This window comes from Phoxinus phoxinus (genome assembly GCF_949152265.1).
Source record: "Phoxinus phoxinus genome assembly, chromosome: 2".
Taxonomy (NCBI): Eukaryota; Metazoa; Chordata; class Actinopteri; order Cypriniformes; family Leuciscidae; genus Phoxinus; species Phoxinus phoxinus.
The window spans coordinates 47,737,932-47,759,779 of record NC_136877.1 but is presented as its reverse complement, the minus strand read 5'-3'; the positions used below and the strand labels follow the sequence as shown (position 1 = coordinate 47,759,779).

The window sequence follows — 21,848 nt, the reverse complement described above, 5'->3', positions numbered from 1 at the left end:
CTGCATCCCACACCTACTTAACATAAATAAACAAATCGGTTAAATTAATGATTCAATGACTGACTCAATTAATAAAAAAGCATCAGGTGCAACCCAATTCGCATTCTTATGGACTTTCTTATGCCGTTTTGTAGTATAAATAGTAGTGTGTGTCGCAGCTTTAATTACGTATAGCGGAGGGGGATGGGCTATCAGACTTCGATGTTGAATGACAAAATAACTTTATAAAGTTAATACACTACAAGGTTGAGTACACAGTGCATATGTATAGTGCTTCATTTGTTGACCCAACTTCAGTCTTTTGAACAAATCGATTGAATGAAGATTCAATTCAATTGAATTGTTCAATTGACCATGTTTACAGCAAGCGGCAACCATCCGGTCTCTCTCTTGAATCCAACATGGAAGTGACTTAAACTGCAATTCATCGACAGCCCGTTAGAGGCCGGCTGCAAAAGTGAGTCAATCCCAAGGGGGTAATCCATCCGCCGGAAACTGAAGCCTCCCCGGGCGCCGCCATTGTAGCAGAACATCCCCTGCTGTTAGCACTCCATTGACTCCCATTCATTTTGGAGTCCAAAGACTCCATTTGTCCATTATTTATTTCTAAAGAAACACGACAATGTATAAAAGGCTCCATTACTTTGTATCTTACGTTATGACCTCGTATAAGCCGTTTTTGTAAAAAATAGGCTAATGATTGCATCATAACCACACGACTCTCTGTCGCACCGTAGAGAAATTACCTTATAGACCGGCGGAGAAGCTCACAAGCAATCGGGGAGACGTGGAGGCAAAAAGTCCGATAAAGTCAAGGGAGAAGCGCATAGAGAGTGACAAAGTTGCTCCCGAGATTCGGAAGGGAATGATTCAGATTTCTCTCGGCACATCTACTAGAAGACTCACGTCCCATCTACGTCGTCAAGCTCAGTTTGAGCCTGCGCAGTTCGCCTGGCGATCAGGAAGTGAGTGCTTCTTATGTCAATGGTTGTTGAGAAAGAGATGAGAATTAGGTACGTTTACACGACAACGATGTACTAAAAACAGAAAGGTTTTTCCTTTGTGTTTTCAGGTACAGGCGACAACGTTGTCAAACGAGAAGATCCTCATCGGGCCAGATCGCTGTCGGGCCAGTACCGTATTTTCTGGACTATAAGTCGCTCCGTAGTATAAGTCGCATCAGTCAAAAAATGCGTCATGAAGAGGAAAAATATATATATAAGTCGCACTGGACTATAAGTCGCATTTATTTAGAAATTTATTTCACAAAATACAAGACCAAGAACAGACATTTAATCTGGAAAGGCAAGCTATTCAACTACACAATAACACACAGAACAACTGGCTGAATAGGTGTCCGGCATGTTAACGTAACAGTTTTTCCCGCAGCACTTTGGAACTAAGGCATCCGCCTAAGCAACACACGCCTGCCGCCTTAACTACGTTGTCAAAAAAATGTATATGAGCGATATCTACCGTATTACTCTGTCCTGTTTAGAGCTTAGATTCTCTGCCCGAGCCCGATATTTCCCGCCGCTATACTCGGGCCGGACCCGTGACCTAGAGACATGCGGCGCGGGACCAGATTTGATGGCAGAGTGCGAGCGCGGGCGGCAGCCTAATGCACTCACTATGTGTGTGCGGGCTGCGGGAGAATAAAACGAAATAGAAATAAATAGAAATATCTATGAATAAAACATATAAAAACGAATAAATTGTTATTCTTCTGTTGCAGAAAAGCAACAAGAGCAACTAAAACAAAATAGAAACGATTTACAGGCCAGAGTTTCTATTTGTAACGTTTGCAGCGTTGAGCGATGTAGCCAATCACAGACATATGTGTTGATTTCTTGAACGCAATGGCTAATCAGAAGCATTTAAGATGGAATCCCCTCACCGCTCAAAACTGACTTTTTGTTCAGCGCTTAATTCTGCAGGCTGGCAAATCCTCTGATTATAAAAGATATTATGAAAGATTCATTATGCAGTCAGCTTCATTGATAATAACAGAGATGTGTGAGATCGCAATGAACTGATGTCAGCTTTTTAGGAATTATTAAGGGAGCGCGCTTTGCGCGCATTCAGTCATGGCAAACCATGCACACAGCCTGCTTGCTTTTATGTTAAATTAACAGTGGTTTGTGAATGTTAATGCTTTAATAACAAATAATTTATCAAGAGCATTTATACTGATGTGTATGGTGGTGGCGACACGTAGGTTAAAATAACACAAAGTTAAGTTACACAAAGCTAAGTTAAACATTTTCTGCGGGAAACCCTACACATTAGCATAAAGAACATATATATATGGGAGGCTGAATAGGCTAAATTAACATTAGCCAGCGAGTCCAACAAATTACCGATAAGCAAGTTCACCAGTTCCCGCGATCTCATTCCACACAACACTGAATCCATTGAATTCTTCCTCTGTGTCGCTTCTGAACAACTCCGCCAACTAGAGCGCCCTCTCGCGGCTGTAGATGGTAATGTTTTCTTTTGGTTCATCTCAGTCAGTATGAATACATTTTTATATATAATATAAGTCGCACCTGACTATAAGTCGCAGGACCAGCAAAACTATGAAAAAAAGTGTGACTTCTAGTCCAGAAAATATGGTAGTTGTGCGTGACGTCACTGTTTTCGAAAATTTGCACGGATACAATAATAATATCGTTTTTAAAAACTTCCAAAACGTTTTCAAAACAGATTTCTATAGTTTGTTTTCATGCCCCCAAAACGCCATTGTTGTTTAAATAAACGATTTTTTGAAATCACACACACCAAAAAAAAAACATTTCACCATGTTGCTGCACATTGCATACATTTATTTTTCTTTCACCTTTAAACTGTATTTCACCTTGAAAATGATTTCACCTCATACATGATTAACCCATATTCCCATTACCAAGTACAAGCAGTATTAATGGTTACTGGAAGTCAGCTGAAACATTTTGCAAATGGAAAATGTTGTGAAATGGACAAATTGTTTATTTGATGCTGAAAGACTCTTTTAAACTGTTCTCTGCTTGTTGCTTTGTGATATATTTCCACATCAAGGGTATATCAGCACGCCGAGCATTGTATTCTTCAGCAAACTTATCATTGAACCGGGCCATCACATACTTCCAGTAATCTGAGGCCTGTATGCTAGCATCTGCTGGGATGTGCCAGTCAGGAAAGATTTCTCTGTATCTTTTGTAAGGATGAAAGTTATGATTAGTCTGGAAACACCTAAAGCTTGCTTCACTGTGGACATCTGTTGAGCAGATGTCAGTCACTAATTTTTCATCGTTTACATTTCTGGATCGACCGAGTCCCTGTGGTCGGTGTACGGAAGCACAGTGATCAGTGTGAGCTTCTCCACCAGCCTCACATGGAGCTTTGCAGAATGGACACTGTTTCCCACATCCAAACACTCTCTTGAAGAGCTCATCCTGGGGTTTAATCTTGAGTTTGCAGAGCTTACCCTGTATGTCGACTTTCTTCAGTTGTTCCTTCAGTGTCTGTTTCATCTCATCCACAGATTTGGTTAGCCAGTCAGCAAATGGCTCTTGAGATGCATTGTTTAGGACCATCACTGTTTCTAGAGCATCTTTGGGAATTATTAGCTTTTGTTCAAGCTTCTTGCATATGCAATGTATGAATCCTTTGATACCATCTTCATATGTCTCACTCTGTGCCATTTTGACAGCTTCTAATATCTCCTTAGTGATTCCTCTAAGGTGACGTTCCTCCAACTCAAACACTTCATGTTCGTTTGAAAACTGTTTAGTGATTTGATCTAATATCCAGCCGTTAACAAAACGCTCATATGAGCTGATGTATTTCACATACTGTTCAAACTTATCTTCATTGACAAGTTCCTTTAAGAGTGTGTACTGAAAAAATCCACGAGTGCTGAACTGAAATGCATTTTTACCCTGAAGCATTTTGTCAACAATGTCTGGACCCAAGGAGCTGTAGATGAATGTCTCAACTGCAGGCATCAAGCACAGTTTAGTGAATTCTTCAGCTTTTCTCTGACACTGGTCACGGTCAAGGAACAGGTCCTTGAAATCATTGCGATATTTGTCTTTAAACTGATCAAGGCATCTGCGTGGGTCATTCTCCTTGATGAAAAACTCATGCATTTCTTGAAATGTTCTTGCAGAAGACCCACAAATGTACAATTTCAGAAACAGTTCAAATTCCTCTGAAAACCCTATATTCTTGTTGGACATTAATCTGTCATCAATTATGTGTAGGATCTCCTGAATGTAGGTGTCATGGTAATCTGAATGTATCTCTCTCTTATCCAGGCCAAACTGGGAGCATGTCTGAATAATGTTATCTGCTACATTTTGCAGGTCCACTGCAGAGTTGCCATTGAACATATGTTTAATCCACCTTTTGTACCAGATTTCTTTAGAGATTTTGAACACCCCTGTTCCAAAATTCACCAGTTTTACTCTCATTAATTGCTCTGCAACATAACTGCCTTTCTGTTTCATGTTTTCTCGAAGTTGCCTGAAAACACAATCATATATATTTATTTTCTTCAATCCAGTAAATGACAGCTCATTTATGGTGTCTTGCCATATTTGTTCAAAGAATCCATCAAGCTCTTTGTCAGTCGTATGTGCATCACTCTCTGAGCTGTTGTTTTTGCGTAACTCCTCCAGTAGACCCAGCACTTTTTTCTCCATTGTATCAGTGAATGTTTTCTTGATGTTGTCCAGATTATTCATTCCTCTCCTAATGTCCACCGTTGTCTCAAGCTGTGTCAGCAAAGAGCTCTCAATTTCCCTCCTGAGACATTTTACGCTGCTCACAAAGTCTTCTTTGTACTTTTCCACAAGGTAGACATGACCCTCTGTTTGTTCAAAGTATTTGGACAGATTTTCCATTGTGGTCTTTTCCAAGGTGTCAAGCTTTGTGACTGCTTCTTGTTTCAGTTTGCATAAAAGATCTTTCAGATCTGATTTGTCTGATTTCAGTTTGAATGTCTCAAAATTTGACACTCTGGTTTCAGCTTGAGTTGACCAAGAGTGCATGTGCTTCTTGAAAGACCATTCCCATTTGTGGAATTCTGTGCACAGTCTCATGTATGCATCAGCCACCAAGCTGTTCCTAAAGCTAAATATGAAGTTTTCATATTTGACTGCATTCCATAAGCTTTTTGTCCACTCCAAAAAATCTGTTATGTTGTTTCCAGATGTTTTGTTTTTACATTTTCCAATTACATCAATCATGTTCTTTTTAAGGTCATAGACAGCCTCGGAGTAGCCAGCGTTCACTGGTGCCATTGGAGGATTTCCATGCCAGAGCCCAGGGATATACCAGTTGCAAGTCTCTGGATCATAATCAATCACATCACTGAACTTTGTATACTCCTCCTTGTTCTCCATTTTAGCTGCCGCTTCTGTCATCTCATTCAGTTGCTCCAGCAGAAGCTTTCGATCTCTCATGTTCTTGTCATAGGCTGATACATCAGCAACATTTTGGTGGACGAACAGACACTTGGGTTTTTTACCGATTTCCTTCATTCTGATGAAAGCATGGACTACAATCTGCAAAATGTCCTTCATCTCTGTGGAATTCTCCATTGCGATGTTGATGATTGTGATATCACTCAATCCAACAACAAGTGTGGCCAATTCATTGTCATGTTCATGACTGTCATCTAGTTTTGCCAGTTCAGGGGATTTCAGACCTTCAGTGTCAATTATCACTAAATAATCACAGCCAAGTTCTTTCTTGATGTCCTCTGTGACTTTGATCAGCTGCATAAAAGCACCTCTGGTGCATCTTCCACTGCTGACGGCAAACTGAACTCCAAACATGGTGTTCAGCAAGGTGGACTTCCCTGTGCTCTGGACTCCTAAAACTGTGACCACCATGATTTTATTGTTGGGCTGCACCGAAGAGTTCAGATAGAGAAGCACATCACTCACCCATCTGAGAGGAATATTTGATGCATCTCCATCAACCAGTTCCAGAGGGAAGCCATCCAACATCAGCTCAGCACATAACCGGGGTAAGTGTAGCATTTGTTGACGTGATTCTAAGTTTTCTGGAAGCGATACTGCGGCTTCGTAGAGTTGGCCCATTTCCCGCAGAAAATGCTCTATTCCTAGAGAACTGTTAGAGATCTGTTGGTCAAGCTGTGCGATTTCCTCTTTGTTTTCAGAAAATTTCTGACACTTTTCTTTGTACTGCTCACGGAGGCTTGAGAGGCTTTTTCGGGAGAGATTGTCGAGGTTCATCCGCATCCACTTCAAGAAGTAGGGCCTCTCCTGGCTCGAACTTAGAGCACTAACAAAGCAGGACATTGCCTCTGAGATGTCATATTTGCCTTGTTGTTTCCTGAGCTCAAACTTTTTAATCTGGAGATCACTCTTGTATGTCTCTATGTTTTGATTACCAGCTTTCCGGAGTCTGCATTCCTCTTTTTCCAGTTTTGCTAAATCTTTCCAGATTTTACCTTGAAGAGGAAGCTGATCTTCCTTGAACTGCAGTGTTTCCTGTATATTTTTTGTTAAGACATGTGCATTATTTTTTGCTTTCTGACATTCTGGGATGTCTTCATCAACATGAATTCCGAGTTCATGTGAAATAGTGTCCATTACCTCCAGACAAGCTTTTTTGCCATGATTATTAAGTATGTGATTTACTACAGAATGCAGAGTTTTGACAAAATTTGCATCGTTTTGATTGGTCTTCAGAATTATGTTGTTTTTCTTCAAACTCATTTCAATGGCTGTCCTTTTCAGCTGCTCATAATCAAATGCTTTGCTTTGCACATTGCCCACTAAAAAAAACTGGGCTTTAGCATGTTGGTTGGTGAGTAACTTGTAGTTTGTGTCCAGATTGTCAAAGAACACAAAAACTGCAGTGGAGGTCTGGCATAAGAAAGAGTACTGGGTTTCAAAGGTCCTGATGTCACCTCTCAAGTTTGCAACAGCCACAGGTTCAGGAAAAACATCAATGTTTTTGTTTCCACAAGGTAAATACCAACCCATCTCCACTATTCCATTTGATATCTTTCTTGGAATGTCTCCGCAGTCCATGTCATGATGTACAAAAGTGTCATGATATTGTTGGGGATTGCTGAGCAATTTATTTAAGATCTGAGATTTAGAAATGCTGCAGTCACCAAGTCTAACAAAGGACACTAGGGGGAACTCAGAGTGAACAATTCTGTCCTCCACAAAACCTTTTGAGTCTGACAAGGAATGAGGTCTATATTTTTTCACAATATCTCTCATGGCCCAAAGCATGTACATGCACTGTTGTGTGTCACAGTTTGGAAGAAGCAAAGGAACAGAGAACTGACACATTGACATTTTCGAGACCATTTCCTGTTGGAGAAAACCATCTGCACAAAGAAACAGGGCAGTCACTATATCTAAAGGATTTACACTGCTATTCTGATCATCCAGAAAATCAAATGTGTCATTGTACAAATCTAAGCTTTGCAAATCCTCATTCTCATCTGATGAATATTTGACACTTCTTGCAGTCACATTCACCATCATCAGTTTCTTCAGGAACAGCCATGGCAAAGATGATAGAGACTGGGCTGGCTCATCTGTCACTGACCTTTTGTCAATCTGTAGCACATCGCTGAGTGAGAGTTTGTTCGGGTAGTACTGCTCCAACCCCAAATCATGTAAAAGGCTCTGGATGTTTGTTTCTGTTGAAAAAGCAAGCATTTCACAATTTTAAAAATGTTTCAAATAAAATGAGGCATGTACATGTTTGTAGGGAAGTTTGCTATATTATACTAACTGGTTTGAGCAAATGTGACAGCTTCTTTGCTTCTGTTGCCATTTGAAAGAACTTTTGTAATGTGAAAAGAGTACTTCTTTCCAGGAATTAGTTCACGGAAAACCACAGTTCTTGATTCTTTTATCTCTTCCTGAATGATTTCTCCATTGTGGCTGCAAACAACATGAAACGTGTTCTCCTCACAGCCAGATCCATCCCAAATAAGAGTAACTGATGTTGTGCCCACACTCTCAACCTTGAAGTTTTCAGGTGGGACTGGCCCTGCAATCATGAAAACATTTATGTTGTTAGTTCTTTTTCAATTTTAAAGACACACTGTCATACAATTTTAGATTCATACTGAATGGATAATTAGAAAGAGAATTACTGGTGCATGCAGTCACTTCAACTCCCACACTTCGTTTTTCGTTGTCTGATATTGAAACAAGGGTGAAAGTGTATTCAGTTCCTGGACATAGATCTTCCACCTCTATGGCTGTGTCATTTGTGATAGTAGAGGTCTTTGTAGCAGTGATATCATAGTAGGTCAACTCAAATGTAGATATATTGTCTGGGCTATCCCAAGCAAGAGTAACAGAACTGGTCCCAATAAGCTGCACTAAAATTTCACTTGGTGCAGGAACGTCTGTGGAAACAAGAAGCATACATTTTCAACTTCTGGAAAGACTATTAAAAAGTACTGTCAGTAGTGATTGGTGATTGGAAGCAGTTATCTCTGCATGTCAGATGACATGGGATTTTTTTATAATGTGCACTGATGCGTTATGCCAAATAAGACCAAAAATGTGTATTAAGAAAGAAAATGTTTCTGTTACGTCAGTAACCGAACGGTTATATAACGGTTCACTCGACAAAGTGAGCGGACTGGACAGGGGTTATTACTGGCAGTAGTGCTTGGTCCAGGGAAAAAACTTAGGCTGGGCGCCAATCCGCAATGAAAGTCGGCAAGATATGTACCATAGATAAGCACCACTCTCCAGGGGAGTGTGATGCACTTAAATACAAGTTGGTGGCGTCCAGCAAACCATAGTCTAACCCTCAAGCAGACAGGATCTGCGCCTGTAGTGTGGGGACATCCAGTTATAGAATCTGGCAAACGTAGAGGGTGCTGACCAACCGTCAGTGACCGATTAGTGACCGATGTCATAGGGACAGTCTTTGCTTTGTCAACGGAAGCTCTTTGGTGTGGCCTCTGAATCATATGAAAAGCTGCTCTGAGAGCCGGAAGTGGCTGGAGCATTCTAAGGGCCCGAACTCTAAACTGAGTTGAGGAAACTTTAGGCACATAGTCATGCCTCGGCTTAAGGACGACTTCACAGTCATTCCGTCTAAATTTGAGGCAGGATGAACTAACAGAAAGCGCCTACAGGTCTACAACTAGCTTAACCAAGGCTGGAGCCAGCAATAGAGTGGTTATAAGCAAGTCGGCTGACTGCAGCCCTGAAGAGCCCTCAGGATAGTGGACAGGTCCCAAGTCTGAACCATATGGGGGTGAGGTGGGTTCAGCCATCGGCCACCTCTAAGGAACTTAAAGGTCCCATGACATGAAATTTTCACTTTCTGCGTTTTTTTTACATTAATATGAGTTCCCCTAGCTTGTATATGGTCCCCAAGTTTCTAGAAATTTCAATCGGTGTAAATCGAGCTTTTGCTATCTTTCTATGCCTTTGAGAAAGTGGAAGCTCAATCGGGCTGATCTTGAATCTCCTCCTTATGACGTCATAAGGAGAAATGTTACCTCCCCTTTCTCTGCTTTGCCCGCCCAGATAATATTTCCTGTCCATGAGAAAATGAGCTAGGAAGTAGGAATGCGTGCGCGCGATTTTAGTTTGTCCACGAGATATATCATGGCTTTTGAGCGAGTGAAGCATAATAATTGCTCAATAATTGGCTGTACAAATGAACACCGAAGCCTTTTTTTAGTTCCTTCATCCAACCAAAAACCAGTGGATTAATTTCATTTTCTCTGGAAATGCGCCGACACAACTCCCCAAAGTTTTGCATGTCTGCGGCAAACATTTCACAGACGACTGTTTCCTCAACTTGGGCCAATACAGAGCTGGCCTCGATGAACGTCTGAACTCCAGTAAGTGCTATGACCCTTCGCAGTTCAATGTAACGTAGTATTATTATTATTTATTTTTTTAGATAGAATAGAGGAGAAAGTGTTAGCATTACTGGATCAAGTGCTGCCGAAAAAGATACGTCTTCAGCAGTTTCTTAAAAATGGCTACGGACTCAGCAGCTCTGGCTGAGTTAGGCAGATCATTCCACCAGCAGGGAACAGTCATGGTAAAGGTCCGAGTAAGAGATTTTGTGCCTCTTTGAGATGGCACCACAAGACGCGGGACCCTTCGCCTCGAAGGAGATCAATCACTGTCTAATATGTTTCCCGATGTAGCAATATTTTTCTCTCGAGCGCGCCTGTATGCCTTTCCACCAGTGGCCCTGTTCCCACAGGTCATCAACCAGATCAGAGAGGATATACAGTCATTCTCCAGGTGACCCCGCTCTGCTAACGGCAGCACCCTGGCCTATTGCGCTTTCTGGAGTTCTGGCACTCCAGAACATCTGAACCATCTGAGGGTGAAGTCTCCATTCCCCTTGAGTCACACCACTCCAGGAAAGCATGTCCGCACCCTGGTTCAGCCTGCCTGGCACATGCACTGCCCTGACCGAAGGTTGTGCTGTGCCCACAGGACTTTCACCAGTCTGTTCAGAGGGTGTGATCTCAGGTCTCCTTGGTGGTTTATGTATGCGACCACTCATGTTGTCCGACCGGACCAGGACATGGTGGTCTCTCAGGTCTGGCAGAAAGGCCTTACACCAGCTGCACCACCAACATCTCCAGACAGCTGATGTGCCAGTAGAGCTTCGCAGATGAAGAGCACCGGGGAATCTTCTTGCTGTGGGGAGAGTGAGGCACGTGGGATCTAGGCCGACATGAGCTCACTCTGGCCCGCTTCCTTAGCCCAGCAACTCCGCTGCGTCTTCCTTTTAGGCTTGTGAGAGGAGGGGGCTGAGAACGGGGGAGCGTGAGGGGTGGAGTCGCTTCCCTTGAAGACGATCCGCAAGTGCAGCGAGGCGAGACTCATGCTCTCACAATTCTCTCGGCACGGCTAGGCTATTTGGGCGTGCTGAGCGGGAAGGGTCCGACAGTGTAGTTGCATTCCATCAGTATTCAGTATTTTTGGAGAAAGGGACTCCACGCTTGGGCTGCAACAACTAATTGATAAAAATCTATAATTATCGATAATGAAAATAATCGACAACGAATTTGATTATCGTTTAGTCATGTCTGTGTGCTGTGCTTGGAAACCACCTGCCAGTTACGTCGCTTTACAGTAGTGAATAACCCATTTCTATGGACAAATCGCATATGGAAAATAGCGGAGGACACAGAGAGAGCTGCTGCTGGAAAGGTACATGATCCAAGTTGTCCGAAACATGAGAATTTGGGTGAGTTTGGGTTACTTATAACATTCATCTGGGAACGCAATGTGCGCCATCAGGAGATTATATCAATATGTTTCTATAAATATGCGCACTGTTCATCGCGATTTCAAAATAAAAGTTAAAACTTTCTGAGTTTTGATGTCCACATATTATTTTTCAAGAAATTACAGTGGCTGTAGCATTTTTATCATAAAGAAACGGGCAAATATTAAATTACATGTCGTTTGGCCAAAATTAAACATGGATTTGATTTGCTGTAAAGTGCAATAACACCAGGCTGCTGGCGCCCTCTGCGGGCATTTGTTGTAATACATAATGTATTGTTTATATTGTGTATATTATGTATTTTGACAGTGATGTTCTATGAAACCATATGATTACTTGCTTTTGATACTTTATTTGAAGTATATATTACTATAAGTATATCACATAATTTCCTCTCGGTTATGTAGGCTATTTTAAGTAATTTTAAAGGCTTATGTCTTTGCTTACATCTATTTATATTACCACACAAAAAAAATCTGATTACTCGATTAATCATCAAAATAATCTACATATTACACGATTACCAAAATGATCGTTATTGACAGCCCTGCTAGAAAGTCTCGCGAGCATTTCATTTTGGAATATTCTGACAACAAGTGTCTTGTTAAAGGGTTAGTTCACCCAAAAATGAAAATAATGTCATTAATGACTCACCCTCATGTCGTTCTAAGCCCGTAAGACCTCCGTTCATCTTCGGAACACAGTTTAAGATATTTTAGATTTAGTCCGAGAGCTTTCTGTCCCTCCATTGAAGCTGTATATACAGTATACTGGCCATGTCCATAAAGGTAATAAAAACATCATCAAAGTAGTCCATGTGACATCAGTGGGTTAGTTAGAAGTTTTTGAAGCATCGAAAATACTTTTTGGTCCAAAAATAACACAAAATAAGACTTTATTCAGCATTGTATTCTCTCCCGGGTCTGTCGTGAATCTGCGTTCAGGACTCCGCCGTGACGCTGCTGACGGAAGACGCTGATGACGTGTTATCTGGTGCGCCCGAGCTTCGTTTACTGTCATTCAAGCTATTCTACATTTTTTGCGTGGATATCATTTTTTTAATGGTGCGTAAATGTGCATGTCGCGGATGAGACACTTTTACAGCGTGCGTTTCCCTCAGTCTATAAATGAAGCTCGGGCGCAGCAGAAATACACGTCATCAGCGTCTTACGCCATCAGCGTAACTGTGAAGGATTGACAACAGACCTGGGAGAGAATACAATGCTGAATAAAGTCTTATTTTGTGTTATTTTTGGACCAAAAAGTATTTTCGATGCTTCAAAAACTTCTAACTAACCCACTGATGTCACATGGACTACTGTGATGATGTTTTTATTACCTTTATGGACATGGACAGTATACCGTATATACAGCTTCAATGGAGGGACAGAAAGCTCTCGGACTAAATCTAAAATATCTTAAACTATGTTACGAAGATGAACGGAGGTCTTACGGGCTTAGAACGACATGAGGGTGAGTCATTAATGACATTATTTTCATTTTTGGGTGAACTAACCCTTTAAAGCAGGGCTATGAAGTTTCGGGAATTTTTTCGCTGTATTCTCGCTTTTTGCTCGCAGGTTTCACTATAGAGCTCCCACTACAGCTTCGGAATAGATATTTGACAACACTGTCGAAAAACTTGTCGACTCTCAGATACCAGAGGCTAGTAGATCAACGACATCAAAGCAGACGGGACATTCTTTACAACGTCTTCTTCATTCAAGTTCGAACAGCGTGAGGGAGCGCAATAATTACATAATTTTAGCAGATTTTTTTTTGCCGTAAAGCAATTTGTTACATCGCGAGACCTGATATCACGCGATACTTCCTGACGCTGCGGCCGCCAAAGTTGCAAGTGTGTTTTTTCCGCTCACAGGCGATAGGGGGGTGCGAGACGACCACCATTCAACCTGAAAAAGACTTCAATGAATGAGCTCCTGTGGGCGCATGCACGCCAAACTAAAATACACATTTTGCTAAAATATTGTTTGTTCAAAATTAAGGTTTAAAAATATACATGTAACAGAAGTAATCATATTTATGAGAGCAGGAACAGTAAAGGCATATTGTTGGTATTGCCCATTAATGTAATATATGTTCAGAAGAGTGAATATGTGTGTTCCTCATTCCTCATACAAGTTAACATATTGTGCTTTTTTTGTTTGTTTGTTTATTATCATTTTTTATTTAGTCGTTTTAATTTCTGCTTTAAAATAGTAAGCAACCAGTTAGATTTAGAATATAATTTTTGTATGTTAACCCTTTTTTGCTAATGATGTGCATAAGCCTATATTCACTATATTTGTTTTCAAAGGCTTTATATTATACGTTGTTTGGAGGACAGCCTTGGGCAGGATGTGAAATAACATTGTTTATAACAATGGATTTAAATGTTTTTTGGTTAATTTTTAATGTATAATAAGTAAAAATTTCCATCCGATTACTCAACTAATCGAAAAAATTGAATCTACAGATTAGTTAGTTGTAGCGCTACTCAAACTCCATGCCATCCGCGATCTGACAAAATGTCGAGTGAACCGTTATTGAAAGGGAACAAGATAATTTAGATTCCGTCAGAAAGTATTAAAATTGTATCAACTTCTTGACATTGGCAATAAATCCACATTTAAAGCAAACTATAGACCTTATTCAGAGCATCGCCATGATAAAGTGAGGCTGTGAGGGATAGACTGACCATGTTTTCAATAGCATCCGCTGTGAAGGAAGTAAAAAAAAAAAAAACTGTATCAAGCTCATAGATCGCAATTTTCCACAGCTCATTTTTCCGGGAGTTTTTTTTGGTTTGTCTACTGAAATTTTCATCAGCAGAACAGTTAAACAACAACAGTTTTTACTGTTATTGAATACAACCCACTGAAGAGATGCATGTCTATCCCTCACAGCCTCTTTTCATTCCCATTAAAAGTCAAAGAGGGCGCTGCTGCTGCTGGATAAGGTCTATTGTAATGATAAAGGCCGTTTATATGCGTTGTATAAAGTAAACATGTTCATTTAAATTGAGGCAAACATTCCAAAATAATTATTGTGCACAAAGATGCATATATATATATATATATAACTGATACATGTAATTGTATTACCTTGTTGTAACTTGGAAACATCTTCCTTGTGATAGGACTCAACAGCACATGCTCCTGTTTGTTGTTTGTCTTCAAGGTGTTCACTGGCGTCTTCAAATTCCTTGATTTTGAAAGTTTTTCAAGATTTAGTGGCATACAAACTCAGGTCTGTCAAGACTAAATTTTACTAAATAAAATTGTCTGCAACTCTCTGTCTAAATCACTTTATTTGCAAAGAAATCTGCCTTATGAAAGAAATAAAAAGTGGTGCTTACTTCATCCTCACTGGGGCAGTCCATTTTTCTTGCGAGTTGATTGAGACTCCTATAAGAAATCTGATGCAGATTTAATTACATAGGCTATATACATGACTCAGAGTGATTAAAATGGTGGCTTCTGTCAGGTTCACATTAAATAATCTCACATTGTATTTTGGATTTAAAGCTTTCTTGATTATTTGGTACATTTCTATTTGCAAACCATTTTACTTCTATAATGTGATGTAGCCCTATGTGAAATTTACAACCAGAAATTTACTGAATCACGAAAAAAAAATGTGTGTAGCCTAATAACCACAAAAATAATTTGTTAAACGACATTACTAAACCATGCACCAGGGATATAGTTTGAACTAAGCGGGTGACGAAGATATATTAACTTTAAAACAGACCGCTATTATTTTACCACTCGCATGAATTATCATTACCAGAGTAGGCCTAACCAATTCTCGGCTTTTGTCATTTGAGAACGATTCTATTGGCCGAGGATGCACACAATAACAAATAACACTATATGCAAATAAAGACGGTGATTCAGCAAATCTTATCGATTATTACTTACAATTTATCAAGTGAAGGAAAACCTCTGCATTTGAAAGTCGTAACTCCTCCAGATCTTATTTTGACGGGGGAGGGGGATCTAGCCCAATTTATACTCTAAAAGAGTGACTCGCCAGACTAAACCATTTAGGCAACTAGGCCTAGTCTATTTTGCAATAGCGTTAAATAGGCTACCCTGCTCGTTTAAGCGCTTTAAGAATACTTACGTTTGCTTACAATTTAATTCTCTCCAAATGAACCGAAGCTTCTCCCTTAAATGTGTGCAAAAACGAAACCATAACACATTGTCAGTGGTTTGGTCCTAACACTTAAAATGAAACTATGAGTTACCGCTGAAACGAAACTTACTCGAGAAGAACTACATGGCATTTCTGGTAAATCTGAGTGATAATGAGCTGATGAGTTGAATCAGGTCAGGTGTGTTTGATTAGGGAGACAAAGAAAACGTGCAGTGTTTTGCGTCCTTCGGGATCAGGGTTGGGAAACACTGCCCCATGGTATCCCCCTAAAAATGTGCAACGGGGAACGACAAAACCTTTTTTTTTATATATTATTATTTTTTAGGCTACTGCGCGAGTATAAGACAGTAAAATGTAATAAAAAAATTAAATAAAATACCATGTGTGTAGTCATAAATATACATGGATGGAGGGCAAAACATCCATAGAACTGCAATTGTTCATCTTTTTTAAACTAAATATTTAGATATTTAGTTTTATTTCAATAGACATATAGGCCTACTCTGATTGCCATTTCCTTTAAGAACTGAATTTGTAATCGATTGATCATTCATTCATTCATTCATTCATTCATTCATTCATTCATTCATTCATTCATTCATTCTGTTTTTGAAACCTCCCAGTGTTCTTGACCATAGGCCTACAAGAGAGGTGATGCTTTGCATATGGTGACTTTCACTCTTCCAGCTTATCAGTCTGGCCTGGAACGCCATGGAAGAACAGATGGTTCGGCGTGTCTTTGCCAATACAAAACTGGAAATGTTGTTATAGACACTGATAACTTCTCAACTTCTCAATCTCTGATGGCTCTTTGTAAGGTTTTTATCTTCAGACTTCTTGTATTGACAGGTTTGCGTCTGGCAGGCGGCACAGTCTCCGACAGCTTTAAGGAGTGCAGTCAGTTCTTCTATATGCACACAGCACCCACAGGTCTCCGAGGGGGGAATCTGAAGAGGATATGCCAACGCTACGGAGATAAACTACGCTATGCCACTCTGTACGACAGCAGTCGCCGGCTGGCACTTTATTCAGCGTACACCTTTAAAAAGTCAGATGGACAGAAGAGGATGGACACACCCTGGATGTATGAACCACAGGTATAGCAGATACCCTTAGTTTTATCTCATTTCTTTTTATTTAAAAAATAAATGAATGTATCATATGCACGGTTACTTCCTGGTCTTCGATAAGCCAGCTTGGGCATTTACGGTTAACTGTTAGCTGTCATTCTTGCTCTACATCGACACAAAACCATCAATGGTTGACTTTTTAATGTTGTATTTATATTTTAATGCAGTTATCACACTTATAACTTGTCAATAAACCAGTTTTATTGATGGGAACGTTGGAATAAGAAACACGGTGTCTGTAATTGGACACATGCACGCAACATTTTTCCAGCACTTCAAATGTAATTTTTAATGTGATGACCAAAAACATTATTTGTTCACTCTTCTGAGATTGTCACCATTTGTAAAACCAAACGTTTTAAGATGCAGGAAAAACAACATTTGATAGAAAACTGTTTTATTTAAAAATATAAAATACAGTAATTACCACTATAACCAGTAGATGGCAGCAGAGAGGCATTTTTTGGCTCATATTATATGAGAGCCAAAAAATGCCTCTTTGCTGACATCTACTTATAGTTGTCATCTACTGGTTATACTGCTGCCATCTACTGGTTATAGTTGTCATCTACTGTTTATACTGCTGCCATCTACTGGTTATACTGCTGCCATCTACTGGTTATAGTTGTCATCTACTGTTTATACTGCTGCCATCTACTGGTTATACTGCTGCCATCTACTGGTTATAGTTGTCATCTACTGTTTATACTGCTGCCATCTACTGGTTATACTGCTGACATCTACTGGTTATACTGCTGCCATCTACTGGTTATACTGCTACCATCTACTGGTTAGTCATCTACTGGTTATACTGCTGCCATCTACTGGTTATAGTTGTCATCTACTGTTTATACTGCTGCCATCTACTGGTTATACTGCTGACATCTACTGGTTATAGTTGTCATCTACTGGTTATACTGCTGCCATCTACTGGTTATACTGCTGACATCTACTGGTTATACTGCTGCCATCTACTGGTTATACTGCTACCATCTACTGGTTAGTCATCTACTGGTTATACTGCTGCCATCTACTGGTTATACTGCTGACATCTACTGGTTATACTGCTGCCATCTACTGGTTATACTGCTGACATCTACTGGTTATAGTTGTCATCTACTGGTTATACTGCTGCCATCTACTGGTTATACTGCTGACATCTACTGGTTATACTGCTACCATCTACTGGTTAGTCATCTACTGGTTATACTGCTGCCATCTACTGGTTATAGTTGTCATCTACTGGTTATACTGCTGCCATCTACTGGTTATAGTTGTCATCTACTGGTTATACTTTAATATTTTTTCCACACGTTTCGCTTTTAAATAAATATTAAATATAATAAAATCACTAGGTTTATAAATACATTTTGTCATGGTGAAGTATGAATTATTCACAAAGTCTCATGAAAAAACAACTTTTCTTCAAACTGCGACTGAATTAAAGAGAGCACTGCGCACTCCCTTATTAATCACAGAAGCAGGTTTTCCAGCTGGCTTATATTATTGCAGAAGTTTTTAAGAATGTTCAAACACATTCAAAAAAAAATTAACATTTAGTAACCATTTTTTAGTAAGTGTTTTATTTTGATTGTTTCTATTTGAAAATAATTTACTTTAATTTAAAAAAAAATTATTTAATAACTTTTTAGCTTTTCATTAAACTCATGAACCCCCCTGTCAGGAAAACCCTAACGTAATAATGCACTTCATGTTATTGATAACAAAGAATGGAATATATTTTCTTTCCCTTTGTATATGGTACAAGAATATCCTATTCAAATCAATGTGATAAACGAGTTGGGTCAAAAGTAATCTAAAAGTAATCAAAAAGAAGTAGTCAAATTATATTATCTTAAAGGAACACTCCACTTTTTTTTGGAAATAGGCTCATTTTCCGTTTTCGAACCCATCCAGCCGATCTCCGGGTCTAGCAGTAGCACTTTTAGCATAGCTTAGCATAGATCATTGAAAATGATTAGACCGTTAGCATCTCTCCCAAAAAAATTACTAAAGAGTTTAGATATTTTTCCTATTTAAAACTTAACTCTTCTGTAGTTACATCGAAGACTGACAGAAAATGAAAAGTTGCTTTTTTCTAGGCCAATATAGCTAGGAACTAAACTCTCATTGCTGCGTAATAATCAAGGAACTGCTGCCGTACAGCAGCGCAATGATATTACACACTTAGTGCCGGTCACGTTGGAAGTTTCCTTGCTGGGGACTATTTTCAGGCGCTGCGTAATACCATTGCGCTGCTGGTACGGCAGCAGTTCCTTGATTATTACGCAGGAATGAGAGTATAGTTCCTAGTTATATTGGCCTAGAAAATCGCAACTTTTCATTTTCTGTCGGTCTTAGTACACAACGTAACTACAGAAGAGTCAAGTTTTAAATAGGACGGTAAAACTGTTTAACTCTCGGGGAGTTGGAAAATGAGCCTATTTCCAAAAAAAGTGGAGTGTTCCTTTAACTGTGTCATGTAATGGATTATGTTATGTAATGTGGTCTACTCACCACTGCTCATAAAATAAAACCAAATTATACTGTTTAAATATTCTGATATTCTGTCAAAGGCCCTGTCCCAAATGAAGCACTTCATGTGGACTTTCGGTTTCGTGGACTTAAATTGCGATTGCTCGCTGAGTCTACGAGTCTGTAGGCCGTCCCATTCATCATTTTAACGCGCTGAAGTGTGCTCAGCAGCGCCCCCTTTCTACCCTTGCAGGCTCCACGCACTTTAACTACCCAGGAATCCTTGCGAAAGGCCAATCAGACAACGGATAGGAGGAGATTTGGCTCACGGACAACTGTTAACATGGCTAAGAAGAAAATATTACGTTTTTTATGACCTAGGTGTACATTTCAACAGTTGTTACCTACAGTTTATACAAACATTATGGTCATCGTCCAGTGGTTGACGTCTCAAACATAATAATAGCGCGTTGAATAATACGATCGCATTATGATTCATTCAATAAATAGAACCGAATGTCAGGGCTGTCCTGAGTCATACGTAAATGTAGTATGAATATTGAAACCTGTAAATTCATCTGAAACTCATGCACATTTTCATTATGTGCTAAAATTGTAATCTTAGTTTAATGGAACATTATGTATTATTATGTACAACTGTATACATCATTTAAATAAGCATGACTATTGTCTAATGCCCAGGTGGCATATCAAAATTGTAAAAAAATGTAACTGTAAAAGCAGGCTGTGTAGAGACGTCAGAGCGCAAAAATGTGATTTCTCCTGTCCAACAACAACCAGACGGATATTTCCTGCATGACGATCGAATCTGTCCCAAAAATACCTCTCAATGCTCTCTAGTGACGTCACCAAAGTGAGGAAGTCCACAAGTCCGCAGTGTGCCATTTGGGACAGGGCCAATATGAGTTTCTATATGGTTTCTGATGTCTTGTTCTTTTGCCTTCCACAGCTGGTTTCTGCTGATGAAAGCGGGAACATGAGAGTCTTGCCCTCTAGTGGAGAAACGGACCAACTGCTTGAGGAGAGCCAGGCAGTGCTAGCAGACTATGTAGATGCAGTGGAGTTCGTGCGAGGCTCACTCAACCCTGACCAGCACCAGGCCGACAACCAAGACAAAGCAGCAACCTATACACTCACAAATGTGGTGCCTCAGATCACAGACTTTTTAGAGGGCCCATGGGCCACATATATTGATATGGTGCGGCGCCGCCTGAATAACTTCTGCCGTGGGACGGCCTATGTGGTGACCGGGGTGACTGTATCGGGGGTGACCATCCGAAGAGAAAGTGAGGAGCGCATGGCTGTCCCGAAGCACTTGTGGTCGGCTTATTGCTGCCCCCGCTTTGATCGAAACTCTCCCTATGAAGTACGGTTCATGTTTCCCACTTACGCAGCATATGCTGTGAATGAGATAGTGGGACACAGTGTTACAGAAGTGCCTTTGAAGGCTTTAGAGACCTTTCTGAAAAGTCAGACTGACATGGACAAAAGCGTGAGCATCTTTCTCAAGGACTGCGTCCCAGAAAACACGCATGCCAATGGGAAGTGAAAGAAAGCGAATTTGTGAACTCTGGATTTGTGTGTGCATCTGTGCATGTAGTAAATGCAAGAACCAGGCAAGAGAATTATATAAATAATAAACTAATAAAGAAAAAGTAAGTATAAAGAAAAATATCTAATGGCTTACAGGGAGTTCTGCTATAGAGACAGATAAAGGTTTAATAATTGAAACCTATGTGCTCTAACTGTGAGCTGTAATATTTTGGACTATCATATAGTTAATTAAATTAAATCAAATTAAATTAGTCAGCCAGTACAAACCCAGAACATTGCCATAATTTCCACTAACGTTCTTTAAAAGTTATGCAAATGTTAGGACAAAAAGTTTTAAAATAATGTTTATGGAACATAACATTCTGATAATGTCATTATTAGTTAATATACGTTCTTAGAATAACATTCTCGGAACATCCTTATAATGATGTTTTTATTTTATGAATGTTTTCATAATGTTATCATAGAACGTTCTGAGAACGTTCATACATTGTTCGTAATTTGTACTTAATAAATGTTCTCGTAATGTAGAGAGAAAACCTTCATGGTCCTTACAATGCTATTTTTACTTGATGAAGATTCTCATAACATTGAGAGAACGTTCAGAATACATTCAGAAATAACTTTTTCATAACATTTTCGATATGATAGAATGTAATGTTCCTCTAACGTTCACATAAACCAAGAAAAAAAAACATTCTTGAAGTTGCACTAAGCGACTTCTGATAAATGCTGTTGAAAGTGGATCGGACTGAGCACCAAAACACACTTGTAGCCAATCAGCAGTAAGGGGCGTGTCCACTTAATAGGGGGAGGTGCCTGTGTTGCATTTAGGGGGGGGGGGGGGGGGGTAGGATTGCTGAAAACCTGCTCACGTGGTGTTTGCATACCACAGCTGAAGTGAAATAAATGCAATATTTGCCAAAGACACAGATGTATCAGAGACATTTTCATTCAATACTTTATGTACTGCTTCATACAGTGTCTGTTTGAACAAGAATAGTTTCTGTTTGAACTGTTTGAAGTTCAACACAAGCCTATCAAGTCGGACAAAATTTCTAACCGGCATGCACTGCTTCAAGTCAGCCGCCGATCGGTCTGCACAGAGCTGCATGAAGTCGAACAAGCCTATTGTGTGTTTGTGAATTTGGGGGCGGAGCTACCAAGATAGGGGTGTGATCCTTTTAGGTAGGGGCGTGTTTATGTTGGTGATTTCAAATACAGTATCAACAGTTT

At 39.8% G+C, this 21,848-nt stretch overlaps 3 protein-coding genes across 9 annotated transcripts in view; 1 reads left to right on the top strand and 2 right to left on the bottom strand.

The window, feature by feature from the left end:
- Positions 1-21,848, bottom strand: part of tm4sf5 (transmembrane 4 L six family member 5) — a 367,250-nt gene that overhangs the window by 274,839 nt on the left and 70,563 nt on the right. The window lies entirely within an intron of this gene.
- LOC307012273 (interferon-induced very large GTPase 1) lies at positions 2,806-15,597 on the bottom strand. Of its 6 annotated transcripts, none has more exons than XM_079638737.1 (6): positions 15,542-15,597; positions 14,630-14,689; positions 14,376-14,475; positions 8,138-8,395; positions 7,771-8,031; positions 2,806-7,675 (listed from the first exon to the last, which is right to left on the bottom strand). In XM_079638737.1, the coding sequence occupies exons 1-6, from the start codon at positions 15,560-15,562 to the stop codon at positions 2,988-2,990; spliced, it is 5,388 nt and encodes a 1,795-aa protein (XP_079494863.1). In that variant the 5' UTR covers positions 15,563-15,597; the 3' UTR covers positions 2,806-2,987. The 6 variants fall into 6 exon arrangements, with proteins under 6 accessions (XP_079494863.1, XP_079494864.1, XP_079494868.1 ...); XM_079638738.1 differs by having other exon boundaries at positions 15,195-15,585; XM_079638742.1 differs by having other exon boundaries at positions 14,630-14,678; positions 15,400-15,569.
- On the top strand, positions 15,156-21,144 carry LOC307012353 (endonuclease domain-containing 1 protein-like). Its single transcript, XM_079638905.1, has 3 exons — positions 15,156-15,161; positions 16,282-16,529; positions 20,008-21,144. The coding sequence occupies exons 2-3, from the start codon at positions 16,344-16,346 to the stop codon at positions 20,605-20,607; spliced, it is 786 nt and encodes a 261-aa protein (XP_079495031.1). The 5' UTR covers positions 15,156-15,161; positions 16,282-16,343; the 3' UTR covers positions 20,608-21,144.